At 42.8% G+C, this 22203-nt stretch overlaps 1 protein-coding gene and 2 long non-coding RNA genes across 5 annotated transcripts in view; 2 read left to right on the top strand and 1 right to left on the bottom strand.

Moving 5' to 3' along the window:
* Positions 1 to 5322, top strand: part of OLA1 (Obg like ATPase 1) — a 98379-nt gene extending 93057 nt beyond the window's left edge. For both annotated transcript variants that reach the window (XM_032114964.1, XM_032114966.1), the window contains 2 exons: positions 763 to 885; positions 4800 to 5322. In XM_032114964.1, the coding sequence (XP_031970855.1) occupies positions 763 to 885; positions 4800 to 4901 (225 nt within the window). In that variant the 3' untranslated portion in view covers positions 4902 to 5322. The remainder of the gene's footprint in view (positions 1 to 762; positions 886 to 4799) is intronic.
* A 4480-nt stretch (positions 5323 to 9802) lies between these two features.
* LOC116446708 overlaps positions 9803 to 22203 on the top strand; it is a 31487-nt gene continuing 19086 nt past the window's right edge. The window contains exons 1-2 of one of the 2 annotated variants that reach the window (XR_004241322.1): positions 9803 to 9884; positions 14057 to 14213. This is a non-coding gene — a long non-coding RNA (uncharacterized LOC116446708). Of the gene's footprint in view, positions 9885 to 12270; positions 12352 to 14056; positions 14214 to 22203 lie in introns of those variants that run through there. The other variant, XR_004241323.1, reaches the window with a different exon arrangement.
* LOC116446709 lies at positions 11809 to 22120 on the bottom strand. Its single transcript, XR_004241324.1, has 2 exons — positions 21917 to 22120; positions 11809 to 12512 (listed from the first exon to the last, which is right to left on the bottom strand). It is a non-coding gene; the product is annotated as an uncharacterized LOC116446709 (long non-coding RNA).

The following is a 22203-nucleotide window of genomic DNA, read 5'->3' on the forward strand; positions in this document are numbered from 1 at the left end:
TAAAAACTGTGCTTTACAGTGTCAGACTCCTTAGCACTTTAACATGCTTTATTAAGCAGCCTTTAGGTCACCATTATTGCTCAAATTTCTCTCCATGGTTGTATGTGCACAGAATGTATGTCCTTGTAATTTAAAGCATGCAGCTATAATGCATTCTCCTCTATTGCATAAACTTAAATTTTCGTATAGTTGTCTGTCATTTTTTATTTTTTAGCGATTCAGTTGTTGATGTTTGGGTAAGAATACTCAGTTTGTTCTATATCAAACTTAATAAAATTATTCTGAAATAAAAATAAGCTAATGTGTACAGCTTGACATCCATATGTCATTTCTCACTGCAAATGTTGTTTGCCATGAATGTTATCATTTAATTGAAATTATTTGGATGTAAGCGAAACTCTTGAGTAATTCAGATTTCAAAGTTATTTAAAAACCTTTATCTTCCTCACTTTCTGTGTAGAAAGCTAGGGGTCGAAGCGAATCTCACAACAAAACACAGTCATAGCTTCTAAAATCAATACTGCTGTTGATACCTATTAGGAAAAACAAAGCTGCTGTTCTTTAATGTCGGTTGGTTTATCTGTGACGAAGGCACTGTCTGTGTCCTGGTATTGAGGATTGCCCAGCTGCATGTGTGACATTTTAGCTGATATGAAACAAAGTTTCAGCAGATCCTGAAAGCATATAAAAAAGGAGAAACCTCTTCCCTGCAATCAATCTTCTTAAATGCAATTAATTTTCTTCTGGTCTTTCCTTTGACAGAAAGGGACGAAGGCTCCTCAGGCAGCAGGGAAGATTCACACAGATTTTGAAAAGGGATTCATTATGGCTGAAGTAATGAAATATGAAGATTTTAAAGAAGGAGGTTCAGAGGCTGCTGTCAAGGTGAGCTCCCCATCTTTTTCTTCTCCCTCCATATGTACCATTTTCCCATTTCAAATCTGATTTTTCGCTGGAAAGTTCTTAATGCTAAGTGTATCTTCAGTCACCTCTAGCAATAGACCAAAATCCATTTTCATCTTTTACTTAAGAAAGAGTTCAAATGCAACAACTTACTGGACAGGAATGCAACTATTTCAGTATCCAAGATATAACAGTGCATGGACTACATGTCAGCACTAAGACCAAATGTTATACTAACGTGTTGGGGTGTTTTTCTCTCTGTTTACATATTAGTGTTCAGAATTTAATATGCTTTAAAGCTAACTTGTTTTTGAAAAATCAGATTTTTAAGATGAGAGAGATTTTTTGAATTGCTTCTAAAAGGAAACAAGAAACATTGAAAATCTGTTCCTTCTAAAAATGTGTCCTCTTGTTTTGAGTTTGGAATAAAGGTATTATAAATGTCAGATGCAAATGGTTAAGAAAATACTATATTATAAAATTGTACCCTTTTTTCAGGATTAGTGGGTTCCACTTCTAGGCTCTGATAAGCATAATTAGGACCTTAAAAATTACTGTTTCAGTGTTTCATTCAATTGCCCTTTGATGTCTTACTCAAAAATGCTATGCCTTACTTTGATCATTCAGGGTGGCTACTATGTGCTGAATAGACAGTGAAGATATTTAATGGAAAACTTTTTTCCTTGAGCCTATGTTTCTTTGTGGTGACACTTGTATTGAGAAGAGTTTCATCTGCTTTCTCAACACTAGAGGGCAGAGACTGCTCGGGTGCCCAAAGTTGTGCCCTTTTAGAACTGACAAATTATATCTGATTTGAATGTTATTAAGTATGAAATGAACTTGTACATGGCAAAAAATGTCATAAGGAAAGCTGCTCTTCTCTGCATTGCTAATGCATTATTTCCTCCTTCTTTAAGGAGAGAAACTTACCTTTATTTCGTACACATTTGATTTCTCATTTGGCATTTTTGATGTTTTCTTAAGATTTGTATTTTATTAAATTGCAATTACAAAGCACATTAGTTTGATTTACTCAATCTCAGTATTTGAAGGTTCCTACACACAATAATGTGTTAAAGAATTTAAAAGGTTCAGCTTTATTGTTTGCTATTTGATAGCTTGAAAGGTATGCAAAACTATGATTTCAAATTCAGCCTATTCTCAGTGGTATCACTAAGGAAGATCATACTGAGCAGCGGGACTTTAATAGGTTTGTTTGAACCCCAGGAAGTGAGGGGAAAAAATCCTGTATAATTGGTTCGTTGCGGCATGTGAACTGCTTTGTGAAAAGGGAAGTAGAGTTGTAGTTGTAAAGGGAAACCATAGCTATAAATAAATCTAATATTCTGCAGTCAGAAACCACTTCACATAACTGAGATTCAAATTTTGCCACCATCAGTTTTTGATGCTCAAATATGAGTGTTTTCCTTGAGAGGCTGCATCAGTTAACACCTATTAAATTAATCAGTATTTTGCTTTATATTTTTATTTGCTTTTCACAATGTGAAATTCTAAAAATCAAGCTTCCATGCTCAAATCATATTTAATGATTAAATTTTTATTGTTTATGAAGTATCTGTAAAACAAGCAGATTTTCATTTGTTACTCAGTTTTAAAATCAAGGTTAGGAAAAAACCTTGTTCTTGGAATAAAGTGTCATATTCCTCTGGTCTTTTCTAATTTGCATTTAATACAGTGTTTCATGCTGTAGACAATACTAATTACTTTTATATTGCTGGTAAATTTTAAAATTAAATTTAGGCACTTTTAGGAGTCATCTTAAATAAAAGTGGTAATGGGAGTTGCTTGCTTTGTATGTTATCAAGTTGATCGATTTTTAAGTTTGATTTTGTGTGTGTTTAACACCAGTACAGCATAACTAATTTAATGCCAGTGCTGTGAACTATACACTGAATAGCACTGTGTGGGCTTTGTAGTCTACAGGGATATCACATTATTAGCAATCATATCTGCTTAGGCAAAGCTGGCTTCTACAGATGGCTGCTTTCAAGTGCAAATGAACTGGTTAGACGTGTCTTGTTTAATACATACTCAAGATTCACAAATGGGTATTGATTTTTTCAACCAGTGTTTCTGATAGCAATGGAAATGGATTAAATGGTCTCTAGAGAATTTAAAGGAACACTGTCACTTTTAATTAACTGTAAACTGGTAACAAAAATACATAAACTTACATTAGTGTATCAAAATGTATTTAATTAAAGAAATCTATGCCACATTGATAGTGCACACTACTGTGCTAAAAAAATCTGTTGTGTTACTTTGTGGAGGACAGTTTTTTCTACAAATATTTGTGAGTAATAAATGTATTCAGCTGTAAAATGTTTCTGTACCTGTGCCTGCAGCTTACGTTTTCTGATGATTTTTACAGCACTGTTTTATTAGTATTTATGCCATCAATTAGTCTAATTACTCTTGACTTTAAGCATTATTAGGATCTTCAAAGGAAAGAACTTGAAAGGAAAAATTTTACAGTCTAAACAGATTTCCAGGGGAAAGAAATAGGAAAGCATTTGCAAAGTACTATTTTTTATGTATCAATAATGTCGCATGGGGTAAGGTCAATTACTATTTCAGTATATATTTATTGTTGGGGCTATCTTAGCTGCAGTTTTCCATAGGCTAGCATCACTGGGAACAACATTTAAATAAGGAATGACAGCAACAAGGTTATCAAGCCTCTAAATTTCTAGGCAGCAATATGGGGAAATGTGTTGCTTTTCAGAACGGGTTTTGTGAAAGAAAGGTGTCCAAGTTAACTGTGTACCATTAATCTGATCTGTTCTACAGCAACTAAGGTCATTAGTTAACAGCTTTCCTGTAATGGGATCTTAGCATGCCACCACTGTGATAGTGTCATTGAGAATAATGGCACAGTGAGGTCTTGCATGGAAGCACTTTCTCCTGCAAGAGAAAACTTCAAAACAGGAATGGTTATTGAACTAAAGCAGAAGCTCTCAACTTTTCCATATTGTAGACACTTTTCAAGATAAATGCTTCTGCAGACCACCTCCCGCCCAGCCTGTCAGGCCTGATGCCACAGCCTCTGTAATACTGTGTTTAATTATGATGAGATAACAGTAGAAAAATATAATAATAAATTCTAATGTAGAAAGTACTGATATTTAATAGATTCCTTGCCTATTTTCTGCTCTCCTCAAGTACAGCATTTTAATAATGAATTTTCTTTTCATGTCTTTGGTCCATATGCCTTTTCCTGTATCCTCGTTTCACAGCCTATCTCCTCTTCTATCTGTCCTTCTGAAGCAAATTCCTTCTAAAGGAAATTTCTGACAGTAGAGCTGAGCCTGCATTTTGTGCTCCTCAGCCCTTCATTATGTGGGCACAAGCAGACAAGAGAGCCCCGCTCGAAGCCCGAGCCCGGCGCAGCTGTGCCTCTTGCAGGGTGTCCCCATGGTCAGTGGGGACAGGACCCTCCTGCCCGGCGCTCGGGAAGCTGGGCAGCCATGGCACGGGCTGCTGCTGACTGCCCTTTCCAGCAACGCTGCTTTACATTCCTGCCACCAGTGTTTGCCATCTGCAGGGTTTTCAGATGAAGGAAAAGAAAGCCAAATTGAAAAAAGAAAAAAAAAAAGGAACTGTTTTAGTGTCCTTTGTCTTGCCAGGCTCTACCACTATATAATGCAGGTGCACTTTAAGCACTACAGATCCAGTGGAGGCTAAATTACTTTCATATATATTTTATATGTATGTCAAACCAAGTGATGTCAAACTGAGGAGTATTGTGACTGTCAAACTCTAAAGCTGAAGTATTACCATTTCTTTACAAAATGTATTTAAATAATTGCCATTTGAAAATACTATAAAATGTCTAATGAAATAACCCATTTTCCTTTTGTCTGTTCCATTTACAGGCTGCTGGAAAATACAGACAACAAGGCAGAAATTACGTAGTAGAGGATGGAGATATTATCTTCTTTAAATTTAATACACCTCAACAACCCAAGAAGAAATGAGTATCAGATGTTGTTTGCTCAGAAATGAACTGTGCTGCTTCAAAAAGCATATGAATTTTTATTTGGAATTGGAATATCTGGAAACAAAAAGCATACAGTTTCTACCTAGGGAACCTCCCTTCCCCCCAGTGAAATTATTCTTGTTTGTTTTGAATTAAAATATGGCACCTCCAGCAAACATGCAAGTTCACTAAATGTGAACAGCTTTGCATTTCAAACGATTAAGACCCTACTCCAAATTGTAGAAGCTTTTCGGGAACCATATTACTCTCATGATACTTCATTAATCTCCATCATGTATGCCAAGCCTGACACGTTTGACAGTGAGGACAATGTGGCTTGCTCCTTTTTGAATCTACAGATAATGCATGTTTTACAGTACTCCAGATGTCTACACTCAATAAAACATTTGACAAAACCAGCCTTGGTGTGTTTGGGGATGTCTGTATTGACTGACTGTGGTGTGCTGAATGCGATACGGCACCTGGTGGATGCTGATTACAGAATTTTAAGACGTGTATGATACAGTAACTGGCAGTGTGGGGCAGCTGCAATTGTATCTTGAAAGTGAGTCTTTCATGGGAATCAGAAGATTAGGATGCCAATGATTTGTCTCAAAAAAGTTAATGAATTTGTAGATGGACGTTCACTGAAAGATGATAGTAAGGATAATAATGATGGCAGCATAAATGATTTTTACTGGAGAGAGGAAATATATGTAGAAAAATGATGTTATCTATGAGACTGAGGCTTTTTTGTTCAAATAATTTCGAAAGAGTATTTCACTCTTACCTTGAAATTAATAAATCACTGAGGATGGAGCAGTAGTACCTGTAGTTGTGTGTTGTCCTCTGAGGTCTGGCTTTGAGGCCAGGTGAGGGTGAAGCAGATAGTGCTCTGAAGGAAGAGGTCACACTGTGCTGGATAGGTGAGTTGTTCTGCTGAAATGAGGTTACAGCTGGCAGTACCTTTTTACCTCTTAACTTTTTAACCATGAAGGAGAGCTGGTCACTTTGGGTAACAGAAAAATAAGGTGTTGGCAAAAATAAAACGAAGTTTGTTCTTTTAATGTGAGGCATAGAACTGCCCTTTCTCACAGTATGTTTAGTGTGTTTAAAACAGCCTGACTTTTTCTGAGTGCCCGTGTACTGGGGGTTTCAGCTATAGGTTCAGTGGGGTCAGGGCTGGGAGAGATGCTGTTGTTACCTGTGGCTTGTTGGTGTGCCAGGCCTCTTGTGTCATGGTGATAAGTTCTCTAGCTATGAACTTTGAAAAGGCAGCTTGCCACCGGCTAAACCCGCTGTGTGTAAGGCACTGGGAGCACTGGTCACATCCTGCTCTGAGACATTCCCTCAAGACCCCACCTTTGAGCGTCATTGCTCATTTCTGAGAGAGTAAGACATGGTTCAGCCAGAGCCATGAGCCTCATTGTTGAAAAGTTGGCATCATGCCTTTAATTGCACGGAGGAGAAAGAAGGAGGGCAGATGACTTCAATACGTAGTTGTTGATTTTGTTTTAAAGAGTATCTCCTTTTTTTGTGGTGGCAGGACTGGGGACAGTATTGTAGAGCAGAGAAATTAGGGCTTCAGATGTATTGGAACACTTGAAATTCTCCTTTGTATCGTCTCCCTGGTGTGGCTAGTATTTGTTCCTGGCGTTATTTTGATGTTACATAATTGAGAAAAGATTAGGACCATCAAATCTTGTGTTAAAAGTCAAATCCAAAAGAAAACAGAGCCTACCTGTTTCTCTTGGAAGTCAGCAAGGTGCTAGTAACAGAGAAGGGCTCATGCTGGGTTTTAGACACAATGAAAGGTGAGTGAGAAGTGGAGTATGTGTGCTGCTGAAAGAGAAGTAACCTTTTTACTGCACTAATACCCACTGAAATGTGTTCTCTTGTCCCGGCTGAAATCTGTTCTGGTTTCCAAAATACTCTGTGGCCCTGAATTGTTTCTATTTGGTTGTGTGTACTTCGTGATACCTCCCTGTTCTAAAAATAACAATAATTAAAAATCAAACTAAGTTGTTCTTGGTAGACAGGGTTTTTTGAAGTTGCTACAATGTCCTGAAAATAGAAAATGAATTTAAAATGTTTACCACATCTTAAAACATTATAGAATATATATATTTTATGTTTCAGTTTATTAATTTGCCTGAATAGTTACCTCTTCAGCTGTTTTTACTAGGTTCTTTTAACTACTGAACCTAATAAATTATTCCAGAATAATCCCAAATTTTGTTAAAGAATAATCTGAGAAGCTCTGTTATTTCTATCACCGGTGACTTGTGACAACTGCCGTGTTAAATATGTGCAGCCCATGTTTCTCCTTAGTGGGTTTATGCATTCAAGATGTACAACTCCTTAAAACTTGCAGATATATGTAGCAAATGTAAAGCACTCTTTTTGAAATAGAATTGTGATTTAGCGTAAGCTAAGCACACATTATTTATGCATTTCAACCTGCACAGGATACTCCAGGTGCAACCTATCCATCCTACTCACATTTGCTATTTAAAAAAAAAAAACCAAACATGAAATCTGCCTGCACACTTTTTACTGCCACTAGCATGGTGGCAGTGGGTAGGAGACATGTTGTTTCTCCAGCTGGAGAAGGGTGAAAAAATATTGTAGGCACTGCTCTTCCAAAATACAGAAAGTAGGGAATTTTGCGAGGGAGGAGGAGTGCTAACCCTTCCTCTTCACTTGGCGTTCCTCCGTGCCTAATAGCCATGACATTGATGTCATGTTTCTGGGATTAAGCAAACACTAGTGGAACGGGGAAAAGGCTGCTACCAGGCTCTAAGCTACCAAAGACAGTGCCCCAAAGTGATGTGGAGATGTCAGTGAACGTGGCTGTGCCTGCACTGCCCTTCGGGCTAACTCTGTAGGCATAGATCTGGAGAGTGAAGCAGTTGGCTGGGGAAGCTGCTGCTCCCAGGGCAGGTATTGGAGGGGCTGCTTGGGCTAGTGGCAGGCTGGTCCCGTGAGGAGTTCCGAGGGCAGTTTCCACTTCAGTCTCAAGAGAACCAGTTCACTGTAAGATACCTAAGGAGTAGCCAGTTTGCCTGTTGTGGGAGTCCTGTGTGATGCAGAGCAGGCAGGGACTGTGTGTGTGAAGAGGTGTGATAAGGAGGTTTACTTTTAAAGGTATGTTCCTGGTCAACAAAAACAATGCTGTAGCCAAGGGCTTACTGCTGGTGGCTTTTGGCAGAATCAATAGCAATATCACGGTGATGTGCTTAGGGACCCCAAGATGTGACATTTCAGACCATTAAGAAGCATAAAACCCCCACAAATTTAACTTTTGAAGACTATTTGTACCCACTGATATTTCATGTATAAGAGAGTTTTCTGCTCTAATAGGCATTTCCCAGAACACAGGGGAAGCAGGTTTGGCCTTTCTGTGTGGATTAATGTATCAGATAAAACATAGATGTATTGTCTTAATTTCATGTCTATTTGTACTTTCATTAACTGTGTCCAGCCCTGTAGAGATTGGTAGAATTGCCACAGTTGTTTTAAAGGATTTACTTTTCCTGAAGGATCCTTTCTTCCCTGCTGCAGTTTGCCATCTACCTTTCCTCTTTCATCACCCAAGTTCACCCTGATCTCTTCCCAGCCCATAGGGCCCGTCAAGGACTCCGTATGGCAGAGTGCCTGCTTTGGGAACGCTGTGGTGTAAGCAATATTTTCCTTCCCTCCTTTCCCACAGAACAGGCTTGCAGCTGGAGTGGCAGCACTGCAGCAGGGGTCACTCACTGAACACCTCCTGGCACTTTATTGATGGCTGTGGGCAGGGACAGCTCTGCTCAGGCCATGTGTCCCCAGGCTTCCAGCCCTGTGACTGTGCTCCCCTCCCTCCTCTGCTCCAGCAAATCACCCTTGTAGCTTCATAAACATCAGGGAGGTACATTCCTGGTGCAGTGTTTCATGTTCTTGTGGCAACCAGGCTTGTTGAAACTGCCCTTGCAGAGCTCTGGTGGTCCTTACCGAGGCAGGGATGCTGCATGCCCCATTTCAATGGGTGGTTTAAACACCATTTATTCTACCAGCTGCAGGATAGGAGCATAAAATTGCGTTTTGAAAGTTCAGTGTGTCTGGTGAAGTTTTCAGCTCGAACACTATTAGCTAAATTTTACCATTTCTCTCCACTCACCAACTCAACTCACAGAGGGTGAAGCAGGGAAAGTCATTAGAAATTTGTAATTGTTTAAAACTAATAATCACTTCTTTTAGCTTTTACTGCCCCCTGCTAATTCCAAATGTTTGATTACACTATTCCACAATTTCACTTCCATTAAAACAGGAAAACCACTGGAGGCTTTAAAAAAAAATATATATATATATCGAAGTAATTCATCAAGTATCCCTGTGGATTGAAAGAGTGGTGTGCTGGTTGGGCTTAGAAAGTTTTAAAGTCTATTCTGCATTCCAAGGCTGTCTTTGGAGCAGTTATTTCTTGGCTTCTCTGCGCGGGTAGTGCCCATTCCGGATCGATGGGAATAGGCCCGTATGGCAGCGTGTTGCAGAGGGAGGAGTGTTACACGTGCGTGCTTGCTGGCCGGAGCCGGGGTCGGGCCGGTGCTGCCGTCGGAGCTCCTCGTGGCTCCGCGCAGCTAATGCCTGTAGCGTTTTATTTCCTACATGCCAAATGTGTGTGCTCAGCACAGAAACTGGTAAACCACGCAGCAAATCAAATCTGCAGCTGTTGCAAGAGTGTGTGGGATGTGTAAGTTAACAAAATATATGCACCCGAGTCTCGGAAAGTCAGTGCCTGGCAGCCCGCGGCTGGCTGAGCAGGAGCATGGCGGGCTCCTGCCCTTGGCGGCTCTGCTGCTGCTGGGGGGGGGGGGGGGGCAGGGCTTTGGCTTCGCTCTGCTGGGCCCTGAGGGGCAGGAACTCTGCGCAACAGGGGAATTGACAAGGCTAAGACTGGATACGGGGATTTCTCCAAACAGATAACATACCAAGGGCTATTTTGGTAAGAGTGGGGATGGAAGAAGTACTGCTCTGTGTGGATCATGTTTTCATCCCTAGTGACCCAGGCCCACCCCAGCAGAGCTGGGAGCGGGGAGCACTGGCGGCAGAGACCCTCCACCCCTCCCAGGCGGCATCACCAGGCCTCAAGGTACTTGGGTCTGGAATCAAAAGAGCTGAAGTAAATGTTTTTATAGAAGGGCATGTGGTGACAGGACAAGGGACAATGGCTTTAAACTGGAAGAGGTTGGGATTAGATATTAGGAAAAAATTCTTCACTATGAGAGTGGTGAGGCACTGGAAGCTATGGATGCCTCATCCCTGGAAGTGTTCAAGGCTAGGCTGGGTAGGGCTTTGAGCAGACTGGTGTAATGGAAGGTGTCCTTACCTAAGGCTGGGGGTTGGAATTTGATCTTTGAGGTCTTTGCCAATCCAACCCGTTCCGTGATTCTGTGAAATCCCTGCACTGCTTGTACCTCTGATACCAAGTTCACTTGCTGTATTTTGGCATAATGATCACAGCAGCATGCTAGGGGGAGGGAGGAGGGTTTAAGAGGGTGATTTGGGAAACCTGTTTGTGAGGACCTTCACCCCCCATGGCCGTGGCCACAGAGGAGCTGCCTGCCCCTGAAGCACAGCACGTGGTGAACACGTGCGGCCCCAGCTTCCGTACCTGCACCTGCCAACAGAGAGAGTTACCTTGTGCAAAGGGGTTCGTAGAGCTTGATTTATAGTAAACATGTAATAGTTTAAGGGTTAATAAAGTCCTTGCTCAGTAATGAGGAAGGCTGTTGCCCACATGAAAAGGTTCCCAGGAGCAAGCCAGGGCCGTACAGGCGCCGAGGGAAGACCCTGCAGATTGGCATGTGAACACTGCGGGGTTTGATCTCACCAGGCCACTGCACGGCCCCAGGCGTGGGCTGGGGGCACAGAGCTGGTGCTGCTGCTCTGGCCCAGGCCCAGGACTCACTCCCCTCTCTTGTCCTGTGCTAGGAACATTCACCCATGCTGTGTAAGGACAGAACCAGCTCTAACCAGTGGTTCTCATGCCACTGAAGGGCCACCTTGCCAAATCTGTCAGCAAAAGATTCTTTGACAATTGCATGCAAACCCCTCTAGTTGCTGAAGAGTTAAACTTTTCTGTAATATGAATCATGTATGAAGTATCCAAATTTGGTTTTAATTCCTGTTTAAGTTTCAAAGCACAAGCGTCATTGGAGGTAGCAATACTAACATCAAACAGCCTTGATAAGATCAACAAATTACTAAGTATAATTGTTTGTGCTGGGGTGTGTGCAAGGAGATAAATAACTCATAAATTAAACCAGTGCCTGAGGGTGAGTCATTCATGGATTCAGAGCTGTCCTGACACTCACAAGCAAAAAGTAATTTTCTCTTAGTTCAGTAATTATGCATTTCAAGATATAAGATCAGCAATCAATGCTAGGTGTGCTTGCAAAGGTGGAAGGATACGTCAGCTATTGGAGTTTCCCATACACCGATTAACAAGAAAAGTCTGTTGCTTTTCTCTTTAGTGGGGAGTAGTCAGACTGAGGTACACTTCTTCAAAAAGATAATGAAGAATAAAGAGATTATAAATAGATTAAAGGTCAGTTTTTGCTGTTACAAATTGGCAGCATTCTCCTGGCTTCAACAGAGCAGTACTAGTTTATGTTAGCAGAAAATCTGTCCCAAATTATTAAAGAAAATCAACAACCCCCCTGTGATGAGTGCTGTTAGTCATCCAGGCTAGTGCCTGCTCTGAGAGGCACCTGGCACCTCGCTGGCTGTGCTGCAGCTCATGCACTCTCACGTGGGGTCATTAGAGCCCCTTCCTGACTTATTCATAAGACCCCATGAGGATCTTGGTCTAATCAGGGTTTTCCTAAGGACAGGGAATAGTAATGTAATCTGTTATTGTAACAACATCATCTTGATCTGCTTTTATTTACTAATGTTTTGCCAGCCATTAAATATTTTTCTGCCCAATTCAGACAGAAATCACACTGAGAAATAATATTTTTGGAAATGTGGTGTAAATCTCACAGCTGCTCAACAATAGTTGCTGCTGGGATAAACTCCCAGCCTGCAGGAGACAATTGATGTGTAACACCTCCTGACGAAATGGATCCCAAATAGCCTTGACCTCGTCAGTCTGTGGAGTGTCGTGATGGGGAAAGAGTGGTGGAAATCCTCCTGGAGAAGGACAGGAAGTCTGTGATGGTCGTTCTCTCAGTCCTCAAGTGTACTAATAGTGCATCAGTTTCCATCCACAGGTTTATAGGAGAGATGGAATCACAGCTGGTTTACAGTTACCTGTGTGACACACGTCACCTTCATTAAATGATGCCACCTTCTTGTGACACCTCCATCCCTTGCACACAGCCTGGCCTCTGAAGGCTGCCTGAGGTTTTTGCAATTCCTACCAACCCAGCAGTGCAGTCACCTGGTGCTCAGGAACTTGTCACCAGGTAATGAGGACACTTCTGCTATTGTGAACCACCTTTTACATGCTGTGTTGCAGGAAACCCTTCACCTGGAGGAGGTTTGTGTCTAACACCAGGGTGTTGGTTTGAGATGCGCTTGTGGAAAGTGTTGGAGGTCATCTCTGGCTTCACTGGCAGATGCCATTCTGGGAAAGAAAGAGAAATGTTTAATTTATATTTACTATTTGGGAAAAAAGCTGTAAGCACTCCCTTTTATCCCAAAATAAAAACGAGTTAATGACTGGAGTGTTTAGCCCATTCGGGATGTCACTGTTTTCAATTACGTGCCATTCTGATGGGAGAGCACAGATTCTTAGGCTGAATGGAGATTTGTGCTCCAGCTATTTGTGCCTTTTAAAACATTTTCTTTACTACTTTAAGAGAAAACTGTAAAATGACAATAATGACATATTATTACAAGTAAATTACACTGTAAAATAGCATTAATATTGCAGTTGAAACCTAGAATTTGAAATAAGATGGAAATATTCATTTGCACACAGCTTTTGTTCTTATCAAAAGCAATTTGGATTAGGAATGAGATTTACTTAGCGCTTGCACTCTCAGGCGAGCTAATGCTCAGTCACCTGGACTGAGCAGGCTGTCAAGCTCATCTGTCACCAGTGCACAGGAGCCTCGGGCAAAGCCTGGCACTCCCCGGAGTGGCACAAAGGAGCAGAGGTGCTGCAATGCAGCTCAGAAAGGCCTCCTGTGCAGAGATGCTCCGGGCTGGCCACCTGGGGATTGGGCTGGGCAGCCAGGGCTCCCATGGGACTGGGTTGGCCTCTGGTTTGCCTCCACAGCAGAGGAGGATCTGTACCACAGAATGTGAAACCCACTTGTCCCCCACCTAATGGAGAAAGACTAATAGGAATTAGAAATTAATAAACCCAGAGTGGGTGCAGGGTAGTAATGGGGGACCTTGAGCTTTGGGAGAACGCTGAGTAATTTAACACTCCATTTCATGAAAATTGTCCCTTGAATTTGACAGCCCTGTTCTTTAAAGGTCAAGGGGTTTTGGCCTTATTTTTCCTCTCATCCATTCATAAATAGGAAACCATCAGACCCTGGAAGGGCTACTTCTGTACAGAGCAATTTTGCACTGGTGAGGACTGCAGGAGAGCCCCTTTATAGGGGTATGTAGAAGGGATGGGGTATCAAACTGCATTTAATTGCTCCTTTTAAAGCTGTGTTGGCATTAAAGTTGGTTGGCCTTTCAAGTGGGACATGCTATTGTACATTAAATTAGGACCACCAGCAAGGCCCCATAAACTCCTTGTGGCAGTGGGTCTTAAATCTTCCCCTCTCTCCATGCTTCATTCCCAAACAGAATGGACCTCCCCTTCTTCACACCTCGGGCGAGGGCAGCCAGCTCACCAGGAGATCAGCCCACTCTTTGATGGTCACAGGATGAACAGGGAAACCCTAGGAATCCAATCACTTTTTTTTTTTGGTCATAGATTTCATTAATTTTATTTTTTGCATCAGCACAAAGAAGAGAGTAATGCATCTAGAACTGATCTTTCAGGCAACTTCTGCTCAATGTTACCCTTTCAGCACTTGTTCTCTCTGCCCATCTGAATAACACAAGGGAGGCACAAAATTTCCATATGGGGAAATATGTGGAGAGCCTCCTATACTTCTGTAATCCTTTGCAGCAGTGATAAATCTCTATTATCTGTCTTTGCAGTAATTTTGCTGTGGAACAGAGGAAATGAATTGGCTGGCACTGAATCCTGTGGTGTGCTCCTCATGACCACATACAGGTGATGTTTCTGGGAAACAGAGGATGGCAATTCAGGCCAGAAGGCACTGCTGGGATGCTGCTGCTATCCTGGCTGTGTAAGGTAAGCCCCAGGCAACTTTCCCTCTCCTCTGGATAAATGGGGCTGCAGGGAGGTCCAGGCTGCCCCTGGTCCTGCAAACCGCTAATTTACTCCTGCCCTGCTGACACACACAGGGCTAGCTGGGAATAAACCAGTATATCCTTGTTGGAAACATTCTTCTTCAGTAATTCCCAGACTGTATGGAAGTACATTTGGAAAAGATGGAGAAGCAACTTGACCAGCAACCTCCTGTGGCTCTGTGCCAGTCCCCAGCCCGGTGCCGGGGAGAGGAGCAGTGAGCACAGCACAGTAGTGCTCCATCCCACCACTGCCTTCCATTTCTCCAGTGAAAAGGGGTGCTCCTGCAACAAATCAGGCGTTGTTAACATGTAACATTAGTTTTAGGGTTGTTGGGGTTTTAGTTTAGTCTGTTTTTTTCTCTGTTAAAGGAATTTTCTCCCATATGCATGTTGCTAGGGGACAAATAGCTGTACTTAAGAAAGACAAAAGGGGAGTGGGGCGGGCCTGGCTACTCCTTTGTCTACACCTGGGTGTGGGGTCAGTTCGCTCTGAGCGTCCGGAGAGAGAAGCTGCAGAGAAAGGAGCTGCTGCTTCTTTCTTTTTGGCCGTTCTTTCTTCCTGCTGGAAACAACGCCGGGACCCCAAAAGCCGCTTTCCCTGCCCTGCTGGAGACCGAGCTGTGGCTGCCCTGCCCCGCTGCTGCTTCGAGCTTTCGCTACGCTGTAGCCCTGCTCGCCCTGCCTGCCTGGGCCTCCGTGGGTTTTTCCCATCTGGATACATCTCGTCTGCCACCCGGGATTTGCGTTCGTCCCTGCCGTTCCAGCCTGCTGTTCCTGAGAGCCCGGGATCAACTGCCCAGGGGTTTGTGAAGCCTTTGTTCCATCCCTTCCCGGGATCCCAGGGCACCGGTGCCGCGTGTGTCCCGAGCTCGCTCCGGAGCGCCCCCTGCAGCCGCGGGGGAACCATCGCACCTGCCCTGCTCACCGGGAGCCGCCAGCGCCCCTGCCGGCTGCGAGCGGAACTGCACCCGAGGGGAAAGGGCCTGACAGCCGAGAAGGCTGGCACTGGGTTTGTGATTGCTGTTACTGCCAGAGTTGTTGTTGTTTTGTTTGACTGGTTATATACATATATATATATATAGTAAAGAACTGTTATTCCTATTTCCCACATCTTCGCCTAAAGGCTCTTGATTTCAAAATATAATAACTTGGAGGGAAAAGGGGTTATATCTGCCACTTCAAGGGGGGCCTCTGCCTTCCTTAGCAGACACCTGTCTTTCAAAACCGAGACAAGGGTACAAGAGCTTTTTTGAAATTATGCCTGAGGCATTAAAAACAAATTAAAAATACAAGTTAGGATGGTGATGGGAGTCAGAGGGTGCGATCCCAAGGCTGCCTACAGCTCCCAAGGTGGAGCCAGAGCTCAGGCAGCTTGCAGAGTGCTTTTGCTGCGGTGGCTATGCCTCCCTCCCCTGCTTCTGGCATCAGCTTTTACAAGTGTCCTGGATGCTCCTGATGGCATGGTCCCAGTGACAGCAAACTGGCAAAGCTAAGTGGTGCTCAGCATGGCAGGAACTGCTGCTGTGCCACTATTCGTGCAGGGCTGGGAGTGTTTCTGGGGGGCAAATGACTTATTTTGGCAAATTGCAGCTTTGAAACAGTTTTCAGTTCTTCTATGAGGAATAACATGAGGTGTCATTTAAGACAGGCTTGAAAAACGTGGTTTTATCTTCTAAGTAAGCTCCTGGAATGGTTTGGAAGGGCATTGGCATTGTAGCACCTCTGAGATGAGTATGTTCACTCCGAAATCAGTACTATTTTCAAAGGCAGTGGAGGTCTATTTGCATGACTTGTATTTTAATACTATGTCAGACGGTATCTTAGAAGTATGCATGGGTTATTTCTAGCAATCAGTAAGAATACGTATGTTATTTGTGTTCCACTAGATGTCCTTACTTGGGACAAAACACCTTTAAATGCATTAGAAATCAAGACATGTGCTATCCCTGACAGTCCCAGTGGGCACCTGCAAAATAAGAGAGCTGTTTTCTTTTTGGGGCTCAAAGACCAGCCCAGGAGACCAAAGGTGTTTTGGTGCCTGAGCCTTGCTGGGGGCCTGGCTGAGGACCCCAATGCCTGGCAAGCCTGTTGGTTCCCTTAGGAGTCCCCATCCAAGTGGGATGTAGGAACAAGTGTCCTTCATCTGATGGTATTAAAAAACCCAAACCCAAACCCAAACCTCAACTAGTTAATCCATTTTTTTGAAAGTATCTCTAATAAGACAGATATTCAAAAGCACTTTGACAAAGCTACTTCATCATAACAATGAGCAAATAAGAAAAAATAAGCAGGAGAGGTTCTGAGATAGGAGAGAGAAAATGCTGTCTCGGTGTCCCCTGCTAACAGAAGAGATTTTATGCTTTATATCTGAAATAACCAAAAAGGGAGGCCATATCTAGGGCCAGTTCTGTTATGGTTTTCAGACAAATGCAATTTTAATCATAATGATCTCACTGTATACAGTGAAACTACTCTGTTCTTGGAGTTACTGATGTGCCTATCTTTGCCTAAAGACAAATACATTTTTATAAGCAAATTAAGGGTAGTCATGCTTTAAATCTTTGTTATCTCAGTTAGTTAAATTGGGGTCCAAGGAAACCTTTCTGGGCCAGAATCAGAATAGACTTCTGTATCCTAATTATGTAAATATTTTTAACAAATGTGATATTTACCAGTGCTCCAGCAACGAGTGGGTATGTGGGAAATGCAATGAAATATTAAAATGTTTGTGACATATTCTTGCATATTTAAAGATTTGAGGATTTTGTTCAGCAGCTGGGTGTATGAGCCTGCAATACCTACATTTATGCTTTCTCTTCTTCATAAACCCATGGAAACTTTTCAGAAAAGTTTTAACTACAACATGTCGATGAACTATAAAAGAAAGGTTTATTTTGTGTATACCCTCTTTACCGGAGGTCCATAGTTGGACTCTGCATTACAGCTTCTGGATCTCATGTGCTCAGTTTGTGCTTTTGATCATGCCACTCTTTGCACAAAGCTGAGAGAATTTCTGCTTCATAAAGAGGAAAATACAGACACGTTTTGATGTCTATAGAAATGCATGTTTGCTCTTATTTTTGAGGCAGGGGAACTTAGGGTTTAACATCTCCACAGCTCTTCTTAAGCTTCTGTGCCATCAAAGTTTCTGAGAAGGTCTTAATGGGGAATAGAAATCATTTGGTTGTGGTGGTGATGGTGTCCTTGATACGTTTTTCTTTAAAGGTTGTACACTGATAAAAATAGTAAGTAACCCAGTCTACTCATAACCACTTCATCTTTAAGTTCATGCAAGTTTAGGGAGGTGTAAGTGACTAAAAGGATGAGTGCTTAAGATTCACTGAGTGATACTGCAAATACAAGGACTGAAATACCAAAGGAGTAAAGGATATATAGACCTTTGCCCATTACATCAAGAAAATGAAAAAGTTAGGAAGGGGGAGGGGGGGGATTCCTGTGCTACATTTTTCAAGTCCTACTCCAAAAGGGGTAACCAGCCCATTAGTATAGGTGCCAGGAAGCTGCTTTTGTGACATCTCACCAAACACACCTACTTTCACTGGACCATAGAAAGATCAATCCTGTCTGAAAACCACCCATTACCTAAGACACCTAATTTATATTAGAAGCTCACTAAAAGGCACTGTCTGGCCCCCAACCTTCACTGCCAGTGATAAAGAGGATGTTTTACACCATATGTGACACTTAATCAAAACCGATATTCTTTAACAAACCCTTAACCTCTAGCACACAGGAGTCATATGAGGCCAAGGGACAAGACACAGATCCAGCTCGGGGTGGCATATCCTTTGATTAAGATGATACAGATTTCCCATTTTTATCAGGGTTACAGATTCTGGATATATCCCTTTTTGATTTGTCAGCATTAAATTTCAGTAGAGGTTCAAGCCAAAGAGAGACCAAGACTAGTTCTGTCTTCAGCTGTGTATTAGGAGATAATTTCTCTGAATCCTCTGCAGTAATGATCCTCAGATCTTCTCATCTTTCTGTAAGCAAGTTTTCCTGGGAACCTGGATTTAAACTATGGCACAAACCTTGCTTGCATCTGGGTCCTTTCTTAAGGAGGAGTATCTAAATACTCTTATTCTTTGAGCCCTGAAATGGACCTTTTTTTCTTTCCTTAGGTCTTTTTCAAAGAGGCAAACCTTCAAGTGAGTTCTTTCACCCTCCCTTGGATTTCTGGGGCAGGAGGTTTTACTTATGGAGTATACAGTACTTTAGATGAGGATTGCAAACTTCAGGGGGTTAGACAGTTTTCACTGCCTGCAGTACATTGGAATCTCAGTTAGAGTTGACTTTACTCCTGGGTGACTTCTCTTTCCCCCCGGTTTTTTAGGTAAACCCTTATTCTAATATTTGCATGTGGCTGGTTTGGGCATGGAGATGTCTCTCAAACTCCTCATCACAGGGTTAAGTGTGGCTTGTTTCCCTCTTTGTAGTCAAATTTTTCAGCTGGAAGTTTAGATTTTGTTAGGAACATGGTTCTGCAGAAATTATTTCTAGTCACTATTCCTTGAAAATAACATGCTGCTTTATTATTAATGTGTAAAGGAGCTCTTGGAAAGGCTTTTGCTTTTCAGTTGTATGTTCTTAAACACTGAACCAGCACATCTGTTCTGCGAGACTCTGTGGCTGGCTGGAGGATATGGGCTCACTTCTGCCAAGTGCACAATATCCTTGCTCAGCACACAGAAATGTTTCTTATTTGGACTCTTTTCATTGTTATGGTCGTTACTAGTACATTTATAAGCAAAGCTCTCTCCGTGAGGAACTGTCTTTCTCCTCCTACTTTTCCACAGGAGCAAGGAAGCCCCTCTACCCTCACAGAGAAGCCAAGATAATCTATAAATTTCTCTAGCAAAAAAGGACAAGATTTTGCATGAGTTTGAGATTCCAGGAAAGAGGCAAGTAGGAAGCAATGGCTCTCAAGCCCTTCAGACCTTCTTTTTACTTTAAACTCCATGAAGGAAGAAGGGGCAATAATGTAGGCTACTTCCTTTAAGAGAGAACTCCGGTCATAGAAAGACCTGTAATCACGTTAAAATATATTCAAAGGCAGCTTCTGTTTCATAAATGCAAAGCTGGCAAACAGAAATCTGGAGGACTGGTTCTAGTTTATGGCATATCACATAGATCAAAGGTCAGCCTTTTATTCTCCTGTACCTTGGTTTTTAAAGCTTCTTTAATATACAGAAGCACAATCAAGGAGAAAGACTTGCATCTCAGCTGCCACTCCCAATTCCTTACCCATCTTGATTTCTTAATCAGAAAATTAATTGGGCCTTGGAATCTCAATTTTTCTTAAATCTCTTCAGATTTAATCAGTGTGTTCTGCTGGAAGCAATCTTTCACTTAAGATTTCATAGCAATGTAGCTAGAGAAACCATGTCATTTCCTGCATCAAATACATCAAAGTTATGTGTGTTGGGGTTTTTTAACTTTGTCCCATGCTTCAGTTTTGGTCTCTTTGCTCTAAGGAAAGAGTGTTTTATTTCTTGTTTCTACTGGGGGGTGAATCTGCTCTACTGCAATGCAGTCTAAAATTAATACATTTCCAGGGAAGGAGGAGCAGATGACTCCTTCTGTGCAGTGTGCTGGTACAGGAGCTGACAGCAGTGGCAGGGATGCTTTTCACAACCTTCTCTGTTGCACGTGGTAGGAAGCACAGCCTCTTGGTATCATCATTTAATTAAAAGGCAGAAGGCAGACTGTGCTGTGACCAAGTGCTGCCACTATTATTTAACGACACTTCCCAAACATGAGTGCTCTCACAGCAGTGAGAGACGTAGCCTGCCTTGTCCCTAACTTGGGCATTCAATTTACTGTTCGCTGTGTCCCAGTGAATACTTTGATTCTCTCATGAAATGGGAGGGTAGTTTGTGTTTCCAGATTTAAAGCTTGCTATTGCAGAGATTTGGCTCTGGCATTCACAGGAGGAAGTTGCCTTGGGGGCCAGAGGGCTGCATTAAAGCATTTAACAGACTGCTCAGGTTGCCATTATATATGGGGTCAGCTAAAAGCAGTGCAGTCCCATGGCAAGGTGCCTGGTCTGTGGTTTGTCTTAAATTGAAGCTTTCTAAAGAGGCTTATGAATATTTGGAGAGAGTTTTCCCTTTTGGCTTTGTTTTAAACCCAAGATTTGGCCCCAGTGTTAGACATTGCCACATGCAGAGAGGAGTCTTGCTTGGCTTTGCTGCACAGGTGCAAACCGCACTTTTCACTCCTGTGCACACTGCGACTTTGAGCTCCCTCTTTGAGCTCTTCCTCAGCTTGGGGGGCTCCTGAAGGGTGGGGGTTCCTCTGAGGTTTTGTTAAACATGATTTCAGCCCAGCTGAGGACACGAGGGTGTGCCAAGGGTGCTGGGCTGTGGCTCACCCCCACCCGCAATTGTCCACCCATCCATCTACCCCCGGCTGGCTTTCCCAGGGGCTGGCAAATCTGAGATGTGGGACACTCTGTGTTGGAGGCACCTGTTTCATCCCAACCATGCCTGAAAACACGTGCTGGGTATTGAGTGGCTGAAGTTACTTCATGCTCTGTGAATGCAGAGCTGCTGTAAGGTGGCCTCTTGGACTCAGGTGCCCTTTTTCTGCTCTACTCCCAACAACAGCAACTCCCTGTCTCTTCCCTGCTTTCCTCTCCTTGTCAGCTCTGTGAACTGCTCAGTGCCTCTACCTGCCCTCTGCTTTGCAGGATTAGGAAATAAGTAAGACACCAGCCATCTGTGTGTTCCAGCAATCACAACAGCATCCATAGAGCATGGACTTTGGTTCGTTCACAAATATTAGTAAAAAAACTCCTCTTTCATATTTGCCTGGAAAGCAAGCTGGAACTCATTATAGCTGCATACTTTATGGAAGCTTTGTAAGTGGTGATCACAAGATACCTGGCAAAACTTTAACAGCATACAATGACATCCAAGTTGTCTATTTTCTGGAAAATGTATTAAAATTGCCAGTTTTGGCTCTGGGATTAGACTGTAATACAGAACATTTTGAGATAATTCAGGAGTAAAAATACAAAACAGCTTGACACAGACTAATAGAAGAAGGGAAATAAAAAGGCTATCTTAAATTCTGGTGGCAGGCCAACATGAGTATTTAGAAATTAAATCCTAAATCTGACTTGTGGACTAGCAGCAGCTTGCGATGAGTACTGCAGGGGGCAAGGGGCAGCTTCGAGGTCTGTGTATGTCCTGGCTCTCCAGAGCATTGCAGGTGCTGTCCTCGGGCCGGCTCTGCTGGTGCTATCAGCAGTACCAGCTGGGCAGGGAGCTCGTGTGGGACTGCTCTGCCCTCTTCCCCTCAAGCCTCCCAAAGGACGGATTGGATGAGTGGCAGGAAAAATAAAAAAGCTGATGGGTGTGGAAAGATTGTCTGTTGATGCCATTTGGCCATACAGCTACAGCCGTGCTATCTAAGAAACTGAGGCCCTGGACACTGGCTCTACCTCTCCCCAGGGCTTGCAGCCACTCAGATCCCAGAGACTCCCCTGCATTTGAGGAGGATGAGGATTTTAGGTCTTGCAAAACCAGCCAGCAAAAGAATTTAGAGCGCCCCTAAAATGTATCATGAGCCCATCTACAGCTGGTTGTTGGATGCAAGTATGGAGAAGGAACCTACCTCATTCCAAGGGAGACACAGGGCTGTAAAGGCATGTCGCTCCTGTCCCGGAGAAGGGACGGCGCCTCTGAGGGCCTGGCACACCTGTGAGTGCCGTCAGGTCTTGGCTGCGAGGTTCCCTGAACCCCCATTACGTGCTTACTTTCACTTTCACTTTCACTGCTAATTGGCACTTTTTAGCCATTTTTGCATGTGGAGCGTGTTAACACAGGATAGGGTTATTATCAAATTAATTAGGAGCTCCCTCCAATTATTCCTGCTGTGCCTGCCGGGCTGTCCCCGCTCCC

Source organism: Corvus moneduloides, chromosome 7 (genome assembly GCF_009650955.1).
Source record: "Corvus moneduloides isolate bCorMon1 chromosome 7, bCorMon1.pri, whole genome shotgun sequence".
NCBI classification, from domain to species: Eukaryota; Metazoa; Chordata; class Aves; order Passeriformes; family Corvidae; genus Corvus; species Corvus moneduloides.